General features: G+C 34.7%; 1 protein-coding gene across 2 annotated transcripts in view; it reads left to right on the top strand.

The window, feature by feature from the left end:
- LOC145252721 (uncharacterized) overlaps window positions 1-17,107 on the top strand; it is a 148,386-nt gene that overhangs the window by 43,897 nt on the left and 87,382 nt on the right. For both annotated transcript variants that reach the window (XM_080112563.1, XM_080112564.1), the window contains exons 2-5: window positions 6,869-6,920; window positions 10,228-10,378; window positions 11,484-11,574; window positions 14,025-14,133. In XM_080112563.1, coding sequence (XP_079968689.1) covers window positions 10,241-10,378; window positions 11,484-11,574; window positions 14,025-14,133 — 338 coding nt within the window. In that variant the 5' untranslated portion in view covers window positions 6,869-6,920; window positions 10,228-10,240. The remainder of the gene's footprint in view (window positions 1-6,868; window positions 6,921-10,227; window positions 10,379-11,483; window positions 11,575-14,024; window positions 14,134-17,107) is intronic.

Below are 17,107 nucleotides of genomic sequence, written 5' to 3'. Positions count from 1 at the left end.
AAAAAACAAAAAACAAAAAATTTAGTCAGTAAGACCCTCCCAACCCTTTCTAAATAATAGACTGCCCACTGTTTACCACTTTATTCAGGTCCGAAACCAAGCAGGTCTATCTCTAAATGGGACTGGTATCTAAATGGGAGGAAAAAAGAAAACAGGGGCTAGTTTGGAGAGTGAGTAGTGTCCTTCCAAAATAAATGCAGCTTGGGAGATTCAGAGGATAAAAAATTGAAAGTGAGGAGTGGGCATTTTTTTTTAGAGGTGGGGGGGGGTCTATTACCATGGGGGGGAGTGAGAGGTTAACTTGTTCACTTGACTAAATAAGAGGCTAAATTTACTCAAAGTGCTGGGGTCCAACAGGACCAGAAACAATGTGTGTATGCACAAGCTAGGAACATATACTCATACTTGTATCCACCGTTTTTTCATTAAAAAACCAAGGAATATAATTTTTTTCTATCACATCTGATATTGACCTTCAGCTGGTGCTTGTAGATCCTCATAAGCAAAAGATTCAACTCTTTAAATGTGGCGTCCACACTACCATTTGCGCTACAGCCAAGATCATTAGGAACACAATTTGTTTCACCTTGTTCTATACTGGCCCCAATGTTATAAATTCTGTAGAATATATTTAGCAGCAGAGGATACCCAGGATCGATACCTCATTGACAGATACTACACTTTGCTTCTAACCAAAATGCTAAGGAATGTGACTCAAAGTTTTCCTCAGTTGAGAGGTTTATACATCTATTTATCCAGCATATAGTAATTGGATTGTTGTTGTTCCTTAGATGTTAATCCGATGAAACTCCAGTGTTTATAAAAGAGTGCTCAATAACGAGTAGAGCTGGATATGTTTTTTTTTTTAATTTATGTAAGCATAATTGGTTACATAGCAGATAGATCAAAAGTAATTAACCGGGAATATGGGGTTAAGAGAAAAGGAAAAGGTCTAAATGTGTATGTATGTGCTAATTGGAGTAGAACAGATTAATAAATAAGGCAATGAGAGTGTATAAACGATTTACCCCTCTACGATTTCCCCACTTCCCTCTCCCTCCAAAAACAAAAACAAAAAAATGGCAAAATTGTTTTTGTATCCGTCTTAAGTTGATATAATGGCCTGGATTTCGAACACGATCGCAACTGAAACATGTATGCATATATGTAGCCAATAATGTTTGTGTAAATAAAGGAATTCATACTATAATTCTATTTATTCAGCCTGAGCTTTGCTCAAAATGTCTGGAGGCGGTTGCAACTTGAACCTCAATAGGAACAAGTCAGAATTTACTCTATTATTAAGACAAACACCACAAATCTACTGAACCGTAGTTCTGTCATTCTTCCGCGTTTTCAGATCGAAAGGCTGAATTAGTGGGAGGCCAGCATTCATGCGCATGTAACTACGGACGTAGCTGTTGTAAACGCAACCTCGAGTAACAATGATTTATTTTGGTTTAGGAGACATAATACTTGACTTTTGTTAACTTTAATCCAAGTCCTACATTAATTTTTATTACTCGGTTTAAAAGTTGCAAAATTACTTTAGTGACACCATAGTAGCCCTTGTCAGCCATTTTGGTAACTAAGCAAAGTAGACCTTATGCTTTCTTTTGGCAGCCTCATAACTTTTACTACCCCATCCCCATTATGCCCTTTAGTCCTTCATGAGTGATGTTTCTGACAAAGAAGGAAGACTTGCTGTTTTCTAGGTTGCCTGTTGTTTTGAGTTTAGTGTTATGTGGATATTTTTAATCCTGTCATTGTATTCATCATCACTGAACTGTCAGCCCTTTTCTTTCTTTTGGTATTTTTTGGCTTTGATGACTCATTCGAAAAAAAAAAAAGTGAAAGTAGTTAGCTGACAGACACTAAAAATAAGTTTTAATTATACACGTATTCCAATAATATTATCCATCTTATAATAAGGTTAATGTGTGTATATATATATATATATATATATATATATATATATATATATATATATATATATATATATATATATATATATATTTATTTATTTGTATATTTTGGCAACCAGTCATTATTCAAGCACGTCTGATTGAACATGACAGTTATTCTTTTTTCTAATTTTTCTGGATATCTTTTCTATTCGCCGAATGATCTTTTTTATTTCAGCTGGCATGTTGTATAAAATGGCGCCGAAAAATTATTGTTCAGGTATATTCTACTCAAGCGCTTTCTATCGGTGCATCCGATATTCATCAGGAGTGATTGTTGTTATCTTTTTCTCTTTCTTTCCCTTTGAGGCTTGGTGTATTTATATATGTTTTTTTATTGGTTATAAAGGTGGGTGCAGGATGGTTAGGGACGAATTATTTTTTAACCGGATCTCATTTAACACTGGGACAAATATACTAACAGTATTTAATAAATAACAAGAAACTAAATAAATAAACTTTAAAATAAGAAAATCGAAATTAAAAATAAAAATAAATTGCCCTTAACCATCCAGCACCCACATTTATAACCAATAAAAAACCTCAAAAAAACAAAATACACCAAGCCTCAAAGGAAAAGGAAAAAATAACAATCGCTCCTAATGATAATTGGATGCACCAATAGAAAGCGCTTGAGTAGATTATGGCTGAACAACAACTTTTGGCCACCATTTTATACAACATGCTAGCTAAAAAAAAAAAAAAAAAAAAGGCCGTTCGGCGAATCAAAAAGATATCCAGAAAAATTGGAAAAAACAATAACTCTGCTTTGTTCAATCAGACGTGCTTGAATGTGTGTGTGTGCAGACATAACAGGAAAGAATAGACACTAAGATAAATATTTTCCTAAGATTATATATGCTTATTTATTTACAGATAAGAATAGTACTGAAATAATTTAGAGTATCTCCTTGAAGTATACCACAAACCAAACATGAAGGTGGTCTTAGTCAACGCAAAATCGCAGAAAATCATTCAATACCCATTTCTACTGTTAATAAAGTGATCATACAATTCATAATAAAGTGATCATACAAGAGAGGACAAAGAGTGCATAAAACCTCATTCAGGTCGCCCTGGGTCCTCTGAAAGAACCCTGCATCTTGTGAAAAAAAAATGTTGAAGAGGATCGCCGATGCAAAACCTCCGACATTGCAACACAAGCTGGTGACAGTCTCAGAACAGCTGTCAGATATCCTCACAAGCTGGCCTACTATAGTAGAGCTGCAAGAAGGAAACCTTTTCTTCATCCTGCCAATATCAAACGTAGAAAAGATTGGGTTCGTGAGATGGGGGAAAGACCTATGACCTTTTGGACAAATGTAGTTTTCTTTGATGAGTCACGATTTGCATTATTTCCTGACATTGAAAGGTTTGAGTATAGACATTCCCTCAGCAAGAGTTTGACTTAAAGACTGCAGCCAATGCTGAAACATGGGAGGTTTCTTGGTTATGATGTGGGGTGCAATTTGGAGTGATGGTTGCTCAGACCTGGTGGAATGTGAAGGAAACACCAAATTCTACTAAATATGTTTCAATATCACATGAAGGACTCCCACCAATATTCTCAAGTGATAAAATGAACCAAGTTAACTCCTTATTTATGGAAGATGGAGCGGAGCTCCTTGTCACTCTGCTAAGGCGACATAATATGGGTTTAACCAAAATGGGATTAATAATCTTCCATGGCCAAGTCAGTCCCCGGATATGGACTCAATTGAAAATCTTTGAGGCATATTAGACCGGAACCTTCACAAAAAGAAAATGAAGTCATCTTCTTAGCCTGAACTTTTAGCATTATTACGTCAGACATGGCAAGAAATTCCTCAAGATGATATTCGTCAACTGATCAATGCCATTCCTAGAAGGGTTCCAGTATTAAAAACAGCAAAGGGAATGTCAATCAAGTATTAGTTATTACATTTTTGACTATTTATTTTTGATTTTGTTCCATAAATTATATGTTTATTGAAATAAACTGTTTCTATGGGTGTCTATTCTTTTGTCATGTCTAATATACATATATATATAATGTAGGTATATATATATATATGTTTTTATACTTATCGTGTTAAGATAGGATAGAAAAAACTTATGTTATTAAAAAAATAAAATGACGTGTGCCTAACGCGAACTCGCAAAAGATAAGACCATACGCAAGCACATTATCTGCCAGATTACGATGACACAAATGTCATGATGCTGCTAATTTAGCTTTTTAAAACGAAACAACAAAACGATCGTTCACGCATGCGCAGTTTGCAAACAGCGTCAGAAGGAAGATTTTTACCTGTCCCCCCCCCAACAAAACAACATTTCTACACAAAATAATTGACAATTTTTTTCCAATTTTTCGATATTATGTGCCCAAGAGATTGCTCTTTCTAATGGTAACAAGTCCATGCCATAATGATGTGGATGTTTTTAGTGGACACACACACACACTCACAAACACACGTTTGATATTTATTTAATAGATAAATAAAAAAAAATTATGCATGTAAAATTATGTATGTTTGAAGCAGAAGACAATCAAATGTTACAAAATATGGAATATGAATTTAGGCAATAAATAATCAACTTAAAATCAAAAGATAATTTTTTTTTTTAATAAAAACGAACAACAATAAGTATTGTTTTTAATCAAAATGAATAACAATATTTTTTAAAAAATCCAAACAAAGCAACCAATGATAAGTTAACAAAAATAAAAACAAATTAAATTCAAACAAATTATGTTAATATAAACAAAGTTACTAATGCAGAAATATTACAATATTAAATATTAAAAAATTACAAAAATTTATTGTAGAATTTAATTCACAGTTTGAATTTTTCTTTTTCTGATTTTATTTTTACTAATAATGTCATTTTAAAAAAACATTTTTTTTACTGTTTTGTGGCTCTTTATTTATTTTTAACATACAGTTAAAGAAAACATAATACATAATAATCTCTAATAATTATAATAGAAATACATTTAATGATTTATTCGACATACGCAATGGTACTTTTGTTTTTAAATATCATTATGAAATTTCAAATTTTACTAATATTAAATTTTAAAAAAACTTACTTTGTTATATTCACGTGACAAGAAATTCTCTCTTTTAATTGCATATATTCAAATGTAATGGCTGACAAAAATATACTGTCTTTGCAACATAAAGAATAGTTCAAAATTCGAAAAAATAAACAAAATACTGATAGAAAACCACCCAATAAGTGTTACTGCTACACTTCCTGACACTTATTGGGTTGATTTCTTTCAGTATTTTGTTTATTTTTTCAACTTTTGAACCATGTTTGACACTCCGAAGACAGTGTTTTCGTCAGCCATCTTGATTGCTTGTTTACCTTTTGCGAACTGAATAAAAGCTTAGATTCCATTAAGACACAGAAAACTTATCTAGGTAGGTAGAAGAGTAACTTATCTTGCTTTTGGTAACATCCATTTGTTATATATTTGAATTTTTTTACTCTTTTTTTTTTTTTTTTTTTTTTTTTGTTTTGTTGTTTCATGGCTTTTCTGCTAAATCCTTTTTCGGTTTTGTTATTAGATTATTATATGCTTCTGGTTGTTTCTTGGGACTCCTGACCAGATTCAATAGACCAAATTCACTGATGTCAGCAGGTTACATGACTTTAGTTCCTTGGTCTTCTTAATAAATTATGAAGGCCACAGTTAAACAGATGAGAGGGGAAAAAGTGGCTGGTTACTTTTGATGCATCTAAAACCAAGCTTCTATCTTTACATCATCAATGCTCTGATCCCCATCTGGCATCAATTGAAATGGATGGCTCTCGTCTTGGGGAGGCTCCATGTTTTGACAAGCTTCTGGGATTGACTTTTACTTCTGATCTGAAATGGAACATGTACATCAAATCTGTTGCTAAGGTCACTGGAAAAATGGTAGGATCCTTCTACTGCTCCAGTAGATATCTCACTGCTGATGCAATTCTCTATCTAAATAAAAGCCAAGTACGTCCAAGGATGGAGTATCACTGCCACATCTGGGCAGGAGCTGCTAAAAACAGCCTATCCTGCCTTAACAGGGTACAAAATAGACTTCGTAGCTTAGTAGGGGATGCCCTTTTCTCTTCCCTGCAACCTCTCTCCCACAGAAGAGATGTTGCGAGCCTGTCTTTGTGTTATCGTTATTTCCATGGCAAGTGCTCGTCTGAGCTTCAATCTCTGGTCCCCCCCTCACCAATCTTTCACGAAAAACACCCATCTAGCTGAAACCACTGTCAATAATTTTCCCCAGTCTCTATCTGTGTCTAAATCAAAACGTAGATTCCATGAACAAAGCTTCTTTCTTAGAAGTGCACGCCTGTGGAACTCTCTTCCGTTTGCCTGTTTCCCACCTGACTACAACTTGGATGTCTTCAAGTCGAACATAAACAAATTCCTGATAAACCGCCCCCTTAAGTAAGACACTTTATCAAATCTCCATTACTAACGATTACTACGATATTATCCCATTGATTACTGTACATGCAATAACTCTTCTCCCTGAGTGGCCTCTGGGATTTGATAAGTGGTGAATTCCAAGTAAAAAAAAAAGATTATGAAGTACCAACATCTTATGTAACAACATGAAAAGAAAATGAAATCTTAGGAAGATCTCTATCATTTCAATAATTATAGGAGCAATTGGAATTTCAAAAACTACCTGGCAAATATGCCCAGTGAAGCAAGTACAGAAGAGATTCAAACAATTACACTTAAAGGGACAGTTATAATCTTAACAAGATCTCTCAATTGAAATGTATGAGAAAGCAGGTGAATGTTTGGCATCTGGTAGGATACTCCATCCCTATGATTTATGATAAGAAAATTTTTAAAAAAGCAAGGAGTAAATTATTTTATAAACTTTTTTCTTTCTTTTTTTGTTTTCAAGGTCATTTCTGCTGCCACACTTTGAAAGAAATCTCAAACAAATACTAAGTATTGTAAGTAAATTCACCATTTTATTTTATTCTTTTAAATGCATCACTTTGTTTAAAAAGAAGAAAATAAACATGTGCAAATGATACAGAAACACAAGTTTAACTTTGGCTGATCACAAATAGAAAGAAAAAGGAACACACTTCTCTTTATGGGACGAGGTCAAAATAATTGACAGGGATGCAAGGTGGGGGGTCAGGCGACTCAAGGAGGTAGTACATATGCTAAAAAAAGAAAAATTACTAAGCAGACCAATCTTAGATTTTAATAGCATTTGGGGGCCTCTAATTATAGAAAAAACAAATATTGTACACCCTTAAAAATTTGGCCATGGAAATTTGGAAAGGGAGATAATCCCCTCTTGATTTTTTATTACAATTGCCTCCCCTTTGTCAACCAATTTTTTTTTTTTCTTTTTCACAAATTCGAAACTAAAACCATAAATAGATATTAACTCACAAAATACGAAAATATCTATGGAGCCAGTAACTTTTTCTTTTGTTTCCAAATAACAACTAACATGCCTGAAGATGGCCGAAGGATAATCCAACTAAAACATTTCACAAATAATACTCAAGATGAGAACAATTGTCCGATCAATACAAGTAATATAAACAACTTTAACTGTTTATATAAGATTCATTTCAACAGCTAACACATTGAGTATTCTTAATATAATTATATAGACTAGCAGGACCTGTGGAAATTCCACAGAATGAGAAATATATTTAATCAACGAATATGTTTTCATAAAGCTGATATTTTTTAGGATAGCGCAAAAAAATTAGTTTTTTTTTTTTTTTTGGACAGATAAACCAATAACACAATAAATATGAGCTTATTAACATTTCTATGAAAATAATGTCCATAGTACTTTAAATATAGAACTGACTCAAATGAGATAAAATTAATAAGTGCTAATACTCAGAAAGTGATATTGTGTTACATTGTTCAATACAAATAATAAAATCACATTGTAAGAGACAATCTTTTACTCCTTTAGTCCAGCACTTGGGAGATAATGTTCTCCTTTCTTTTTTTTCTTTTTTTTGCCCTGTTTCTTTTGAATGTTTCCTTTTTTATGTAACGTTTCGCTGACTTCTTTCTTTGGTGAAGAACCACTGCATACTGAAATTACTATGAGTTTCTTTCTAACCCCATTACAACAATGATCATATATTATTATTATTATAATAATATTCAAAAAAAAAAAAAAAGCTACATCAACAGGAGATCATTCTCATAGTCTTGTCTATAGTTTCCAGATTGGCCTTTTTAAAGCCAAATTTAGCCTTTTTTAAAAGCCATTTGGCCTTCAAAAATTGTATTTGGCCTTTTTCAAAGTGTAATGTACAGACTAAGAAAAGCAGGAACAAGCAGAATATTATATAGATTAGGCATTAGTGATCAAACTAGATTTTTCTTTTAATAATAAATCAACAAAAACCTTTCAATTTGGACCACACAAAAACATTCTCTGCTATTACCAACCAGCAGAGCATTACCACGGCTAACCAAGGGAAAAGTTTATCAGGTATGTATATAAAGTGTGATTATGTATGGACATGAATCCTGGCCAGTGAGGTCCTGGATATGACCTAAAACTATATCCGATGGTGAGGCCCCAGCTTGCGGGTCTTGGGGAGTGTGGAGCCACCCTTTAATTGCCATTGCTCCCAGGTCCAATTTGACCCGGAGTGGTAGTACCTGTTAGGGTCCCAACTATGGGTTAAATAGAATCCGACTTAAAAAACAAATATACTCCATTAAAAATCGTTCCTCAAAATAACTAGATTCAGCATTAAATAACCTGAAAAAGGTTGATATGCCGTAAAACAACCAACCAACCTGGCTAGTGAGGGTTGTGGACATGTGTTGCATGGAGAAAAATGCTGTGAAAATGATATGATGGAGGTGTAATGCAAGTTTTAAAGACAGGCTTAGTTCTTATGGCCTCAGAAGAAGATAAAATTTGGACAGTATAGAGAGATGTGTACAGAACAGGAGCCACATTGAAAGAAAGGATGACAGTGCTTGGTGTAGTAGATGTAGAACAATTGAGGTAGTAGAGTTGGCAAGGAAAATGTGAGGTGAAGTGATAAGGATGGATTTGAGAAAAAGAAGGATAAATGAAGACCTGGGAAGAGATAAGTTAGTTTTAAAGTCAATCGCTAATAAGTCACCCAACACTTGTAAAAAGGATATTAAACCAATGATGATTATGTAGCACCACAGTGGTCCAGTTCTTTGATGTCAGTAAATTATCCAAACATGCCTCATCATGTAGACAGCTTTAATCCTGTTGTTTCATGACACCTAGTCATAGGTCATTCTCTTTTCTCTTCTTTTTCATTTTTGTTCTGCCAGAATGCATGTTGATTAATAGCAGTGGTTGTACAGACAGCATAAAATCATATGGGGTTCAAGAATCTTTTTAGGGTTTATTGTTCTTTAGATTATACATGTTATGATGGCTTTATGTCGGATAGCAAGTACATCAGCTAGTGTTAATTGTAACAAGGGTTGAACTAAGTACAGGTCAAAGTGACACAAAGTTTGTGAAATAATCGAATTCCTATGAAACAGATTGGAAGAGATGTTATGTGAGGGTAAAGAGGTCCAAAACAAAGAAATCAGGGATATCACAGATATCGAGGTTGGCAGGAAAATGAATTTGAGATCATTCTGATGATGGAATGTGCATGAGACAAATCGGACAATAATGCTGTAACAGCTGAAAGGACAACTTTAACCATCACTAAAAGCGAAATACCCCCCTCCAAGTTCTCTATTTGCTGTGTCCACCTAGTTATTGTTAATAAGAGAGTTAATTAATTAGTTCAGAGAATGATAGTCTATCTCGTGTGTTAAATATTTCTCCTCAAAAATAAACATTAACAACTCTCAGCCATCTTTAGCCTCCTTTTATTTTCTTGTAAAAACACATAGAAAATGAAAATGCTATGTATTTGTGTAATACCCCAAACCCATCCTCTAGGGAGGGATTAGCTAATCAGTTTGTGGGGGGGGGGGTCTTCTCAGCTTATTTGTGATATTTATTTGGTGACTTTCTTTCTGGCCAAATTTCCTGACACATTACAGTTGTAATTCTAAATGCTTCACTTATGGAATTTTCCATCCCTCTGTTTCATTTCAACCTTATGTGGAAAATACCGTTTTTAATGCTATTTTCACAGACTGTCATCTAAACATTGCTACAATAATGTATTTATTTGTCCAACTTAATCTTTTGACTTTTCAAAAATATTGTTATATGTATTTTTTATCGTATTTTATTTATTTATTTTTCAGTATTTTTGCCAAGATGTCTGGACGAAAAAGTATGAATTCTGAGAACACTGACCTTTCTCTTTCTGGTTCGCACATCCATCTAATCTCACCTCCACGGCGCCCGACTGTGGCAAAGCAACTAAAAAATGCTACGGATGCAGAAAGGAGATCAGTAAGTCATTAAAAATGTTATTTGTTATTGACCATATTTTATATTTGGATTATTCAGACTACTGTTCCTACTTGAGTGTTATTTTCACAATGTTTCAGCTGATGTAATCTCCTACCTTCTTCAGGTGTATCTTGACAATGACTCTTATTATTGAACTAGCCTGAGTGCCCGGATGTTTGGAGGTGTGTGTTGAGCAAAAAAGTGGTAGAAGGCAGGTAGGCTCGGAACTGTACCGTGAAGGAGGAAAAAACATTAAAAAAAAAAAAAATGACGTCTTTGTCGTTGCACCCATCACCAAACCAGAAGTGGTGAAGATTTAAATTAAGGCTAGTCAATTGAAAAGAGGGGATGACTTTCGAAAATATTGTCAAAAAAAAGCAACCCCTCCCTGTAGAAAAGTGCCCAGTTGAGGCTGAAGAGATTAATGTTTTTGGACAATTTTTCGATATTTGTCGTCTGAAGAGTTGAGCTTCAAAATGATACTTATCTCATGAAAATCCATTGCCTCTGTCAAAAGTTTTAGGCAGACATACATACATAAATACATTTAAACAGATAGGTGAGATTTATATTATAGACTAGCATGGGTGCCAGGTGTTGCCTGGGTGTTTGTAGGTGTGTGTTGAGAAAAAGAAAAAAGTTGGTTGTAATAGGCAGGTAGGCTCAAACCCGAAGCCTTGACGCGAAGGTGGAAAAGAAAGTGAAAAAAAACCCTGACATCTTACCGCTCGGTCACGACAGGACAGGAAGTGAAAAGTGTTCTAATTTAACGATTAAAAAGTTGACATGCAGAAAGTGAATGAGTTCACGCAGAAGAAATGAAATCACGCACTTAAGTTTGGCTGAAAGCCAGTTCTTTCCGCCGTGGTGGGGGAAATCAAATAAAAAATAATTTAGGGAGTATATAAAAAGTTGTACGAATTAATTGAGTCATTTCCATTTTTGTATTAATTGCAACTAAATAAGTTTTTGTTGTGAATGTTTCATTTCGACATGGGTGCATATATCACACAGATTTTTCTTTTTCTTTTTTTTTTTTTTAATATATGGGAATTCTGGACAAGAACCAATTAAAAAAAGAAATTTCTTTGTATTTTTTCTGTAGAAACGTTCAACATCTGCACGGAGTAACCATTCACTCAACACAGATTTGTCTCAAAGTAATTCTAACACGGATGCACCCAGAAGGAAGCAAGGTACAAAGCTCTTTTCTTTCTTTCCTTTTTTTCTATTTTATTTTTTTTCACTCTTTTCCTTTTATTTCTATTTAATTGCCAGTTTGTTCATTATTTATTTATCCATAGGATATATGTTATGAGAAGGATACAATAAATTTGTAATGCAACTCTTAAAGGCAGACTTAGTTCTGATGACTTGCGAGGAGGATTAAATTTGGACAGTATAAAGAGATGGAGTAAAACAAGACACTTTGTTGGTTTATTCACATTGAAAGAATGCATTATAGTAGAGTTACATATTATCCTAATTATTGATGGTATAGTCACATTGGGTTAGTAGATGTGGTTGGTTGGTTGGTTGATTTTGTTTTACGGCATATCAACCCTTTTCGGGTTATTTAATGCCGAATCCAAAAATTTTGAAGAAAAATTTTTTAATAGAATATATTTGTTGTTTTCAAGTCAGATTCTATTTAACCCATAGTTGGGACCCTAACAGGTACTACCACTCCGGGTCAGAGTGGACCTGGGAGCAATGGCAATTAAAGGGTGGCTCCACACTCCCAAAAGCCTGCAAGCTGGGGCCTCACCACTGGATATAGTTTAAGGTCATATCCAGGACAGTTAGTAGATGTGGAACAGCTAAGGTAATAAGATCAGTTGGTAAGAAAAGGCTAAGAAAAACATGTGAGGAATTATAAGGAAGGATTTGAGAAAAAGAGAGATAAATAAATATATGGCTTGAGATAGGTTTAATTTAGTAGTTAATTTTTAAAGGGCTATTGAGGTTGTCCAAAGGTTTTACCTGGATGATACTGTCAGAGTACAGGAAGATCTGATGCTAGTTTGATTTCAAGAGTTCAGCATGGAAGGAGTATGGTCAGGTAATTTATGTCATTACTAACCAGCAGAGAGTTCCCACTGCCAACCAAAGGCAGAATATATCAAATATGTGTACAATGTGTGATGATGTATTATGTAAAAATGAGCCACTGATAGTAAAGGATATGTGTTGCATGGAGAGAAATGCTATAAGAATGATGCGATGGATATGTAATGTGAGTCTTAAAGATAGGGTCAATCCTGATTTCAGATGAAGATTATACAGAATGTAACAATAAAATTGTTGTTCTAGAAAAGACGACATGATTCCATTTCTGTTTGATGAAAACCAGCTTTCTTTTTTTGTTGGCCTGTTGTGTACAAATTCCAAGAGCGATAGAAGTCTTCTTTATGTCTAAAAGCGACAATGTTCGGAGACGTCCCGCTGTATAATTCTTGCTCTCTACTGATCTACTCTATGACAACAAGACCACTGCCAGCACCCTCAAAATGCATCACAGGATTGCCACAAATAATAGGGACATACCCAGGGTGATGAAAACAAAGTTTCCAGCCACAGTTATGGTTTTTGGTGTGGTTTCAAATGAGCGCCACATCATGCCACCTCACATCTTCGAAGTCAGCTTGAAAGTCAATATCAATGTGTACTTGGATATGCTGAAGAGTGCGGTGATCTCTTGGTACAATCAGATAGCCACTGGCAGACCCTACGTGTGGCAGCAGGACTTGAGGTCCAAAGAGACCCAGGCTTGACTTCAGGAGTACTATAATTTTGTACCCTTCTCTCACGGGCCCCTCCGCCTCCCCCGACCTGAACCTGTTGGACTACTTTGTTTGGTCATATTTCGAGAACATCATCAACATGACCTCCCACAACACTAAAGCCAGCCTGATCGCCGCGATCCGCCGAGTATTTTCCTAGCTCCTGCCAGTGCTTGTGAAAAAGACATGCTCCCTTTCGAGGCGGTGATTGAGGCTGAAGGTGGCTACATTGAATAGATGTCAGCTCTACAAATAATCACGTTACCTGAATTGATTTTTTTCAATAAAAGTTTTAAAATAAAGCTGTAGTGTTGTTTTCTTTAGGGCAACAACTTTATCGTTCAACTCTGTATCTAGACAGTATAGGGAGATGTGTGTAGAACAAGAGACTGTGTTGGTTTGACCATGTTAAAAGACTGGATGAAAGTGAGGGTTAGTAGATGTAGAACAGTTAAGGTAGCAGAGTCAGTTGGCAGGAAAAGGCCAAAGCAAACATGGGAGGCAGTGATGAGAATCGATTCTTGAGAAATAAAAAATCTGGCCAGGGATAGGTTAGTTTCAAAGTCAATTTCTAAAAGCCATGCGACACATGCCAGCATCTATAAAAAAAAAAAGGTTAAACTGAATATGATGAATGCAACATTCCATTAAATAAGAATTGAGAATTTAGAAACTGGAAAATCAAATATGATGATGACTCTAAGACTCAAGAATGGATAAACTGAAACAAGTTTATCCTATTAAGAATAGATTAAGCTTAAACCCAAAATTGGAGAAATATTAATTTTTTTATTGATATGGTAATAAAATTGAGATGTAAATTATCTCAATGTTAATTTAAAAACATAATTTTATAATTTCAGTTGCTGGAGGGAGCACGTGTAGTACCGGTGGTCTGTCCACAGGCAGAAGTAATACGGGTTTTTTGTCTGAAAGAAATAAAGAATATACCCGCAAAACAAGACCAAAACAGTAAGGATGTTATAACCATTTATTATCAATCCCTTCAACAATTTTCTAATAATTTGTTTTAACTCTAGTTCCAATCACAGCACTAAATTCTGTTGGACTCTCTGGGGCAAGACGATCAGTCTCATCCCACTGTATCTTCCCTCATCTTTCTTTCTGGACCTTTTCTACCTTACTAAATTTGTTTTCTTCCTCCTATCCTACTTTCCAACTCTATCAAATATATATGTATATACACACAGACTAAAATATATTTTTTTTCAATAAATATTATTTTTTATACGTTCTTTAATTTTTTTATTTTTTATAATTTTTTCTTATATTTTTTATATGATAAATATTAATATTTTTGTGTCTTTTAAATATTTACTGAATTTAACTTTGCAATTTATTATCATTTACTTTTTTTTAACTCAAGTTTTGAGATATTTTTTCTTTAATCTTTATGTGTGTGAATTTAAGCAGCAAATTGTTATGTAAACATGTCTAGTTAAATACAGCATATTTAAAAAAATTTCTGGCAATTTTCTCCATTTGACATGCAACTTTTTTGGTATTGGTTAGTAAATTATGCATTATGGAACCAAATAATTTTGTGTCAGACATTTTTTCTTGAGCGTTTTTGATCCGTAATCATCATCAGGAGTAGTATTTTGTTGTTGCTTTGTTCGGTTGTTTTTATAAAAATAATTATGTGCATGCTATCATAAAAAACCTTGACACTTCAAAAGCATGTGGACCCGATCTCATCCCAGCTGTGCTATTAAAAAAGTGCTCAGCCGAAGTAGCTCCAGTTCTCTCCAAACTCTACAACAAATGCCTTCATGAATCTTGCTTTCCAAGCTGTTGGAAAACTGCTTCTGTGGTACCAGTATTCAAGAATTCTGGCAAAAGAACTGACCCATTAAATTATTGTCCCATTAGCCTCCTCCCATTTTTGCCAAAATATTTGAGACCTTAATTAACCATGCTCTAGTCCATCACCTTACAGATGCTAAACTTCTGACTGACCAACAATATGGATTTAAACAAGCCCATTCCACAGCAGACATCTTAACTGTAATCTCTGAACGTATATACCATTCACTGGACAAAGCGGGGGAGGGCAGAGTGGTAGCTCTAGATATATTTAAGGCTTTTGACAGGGTATGGCATGAGGGTCTCCTCAGGAAAATTAGATCATATGGTATCACTGGACGAATACTTAACATAATTAAATCCTTCTTAGATAAGAGAAAAATCCAGGTTGTCCTCGATGGTCGTACATCTAAACAATATGATATAAATGCGAGAGTGCCTCAAGGGTCTATCCTTGGACCTCTATTGTTCCTAATATTCATAAATGACCTCCCCGACAAAATTGCCTCTGAGATGGGTATATATGCTGATGACACCACACTCTATAACAGGCACAACGGGAAAACAAATGAACACATATCTAAAGAAATGGCAGAAACACTAGAGGATGACCTCCAGTCTGTAGTGGAATGGGGACAAAAATGGATGGTCATGTTCAATGCCGCCAAGACTAAACTTGTTTCCTTCAATAATTACAAGAAACCTTCTCTACCACCAATAGCAATGGCCAATGACTCTTTATCTGAGAGTACATCTTTCAAACTCCTTGGCCTAACGTTCACAGGAAACATGAGTTGGAACAATTACATTGAAAGCATTGCCAGGGCCGCTGCAGAAAAGGTAGGCTCTCTCTACCGTGCTAGAAAACTACTAACGCCCGAAAGTATCCTGTACCTTTATAAGGCCACCATTCGCCCATGTATGGAGTATTGCTGTCATATTTGGGTTGGTGCATCTGCTACTAGTCTCTCGCTCCTAGACAGGGTTCAAAGGAGAGTCGCCAATCTGATAGGCCCTGAACTGGCATCTAAGCTTTAGCCTCTGTCCCATCGACGAAATGTTGCATCCCTCTGCCTGTTCTACAAGTATTTTAGTGGAGAATGCTCTGACAAACTGCAAACACTTGTGCCCCCACGACGTAACCACCCTCGACAAACCTGACAGGCAGCTAAATTCCACCCCCACACAGTAGAGATCCCTAGATGTAAAAGATCTTTCTATTCCAGTAGTTTCTTCCCCCAAACCACTAGACTTTGGAATTCCATTCCAGGTCCCTGCTTTCCCAATTGTACTGACGTGCAGAAGTTCAAGTGTAACGTGAACCGACATCTTGCTGCCCAGATCCCTACATAGTACCCCAGTAGTTGTTGCCCCTGATAGTAGCCCCCTACACCAAAATGGCAATGTGCCTTGTTTGGGGTGAAAATGTAATTTAAAAAATATATATTTTTTTATTTTATTTGTTTATTGTATTTATTTTTCATTTTTTTTTTTTTTTTTACTAAGTTGTTTGGCAGGGAGAGAAGGATAAGGAAGAGGTGTAGTCAAGTCTATATTTTATTTGTTATAATGAGGTATATATAATGTATGTATGTAATTTTTTTTTTTTGATTGTTAAATATGTTTAATGTGTTAGTATTTGTATTAGATACTGTTTTGTTAATGTTAGGCTGTATTTTTTTTTTTGATTAGGATTGCTTCTATTAATTTTAATCTCTATCTCTGTGTGCAATTATTTCAGTACTTAATTTTAGTATTAGTGGTTAATATATTTCTTATTTCGGCTGACTTTAGTTTTTTATTATGAGTGATAATAAGGTGTTGAATAGCGCTATTTTCTGATAGGTGATATGTGACGTCTGGATAGGGTTGTCATTGTATAGCCAATATATGTATTGTATGAATTCATTGATTAGTTAAGACATTCTTTGAATGGACAAGGCAATTCATATATTACATTTGTTTGGCTCACTATGGCATTAATAGTATCATTTTTAATTATTAAGTTAAGAGTTACAAATTTCCTGTAATATATAATTAGCTTAATCATTTTATTTTGTTTGAAGGGTCTAGTGTATTGCTTTATTAGGTTAGTTAGCTTTTCATCAAGTGTATAGTT

This window comes from Euprymna scolopes, chromosome 29 (assembly GCF_053919585.1).
Source record: "Euprymna scolopes isolate OS-2025 chromosome 29, ASM5391958v1, whole genome shotgun sequence".
NCBI classification, from domain to species: Eukaryota; Metazoa; Mollusca; class Cephalopoda; order Sepiida; family Sepiolidae; genus Euprymna; species Euprymna scolopes.
Note: the sequence above shows the minus strand (reverse complement) of the source record. Positions and strands in the feature narration are given on the sequence as shown.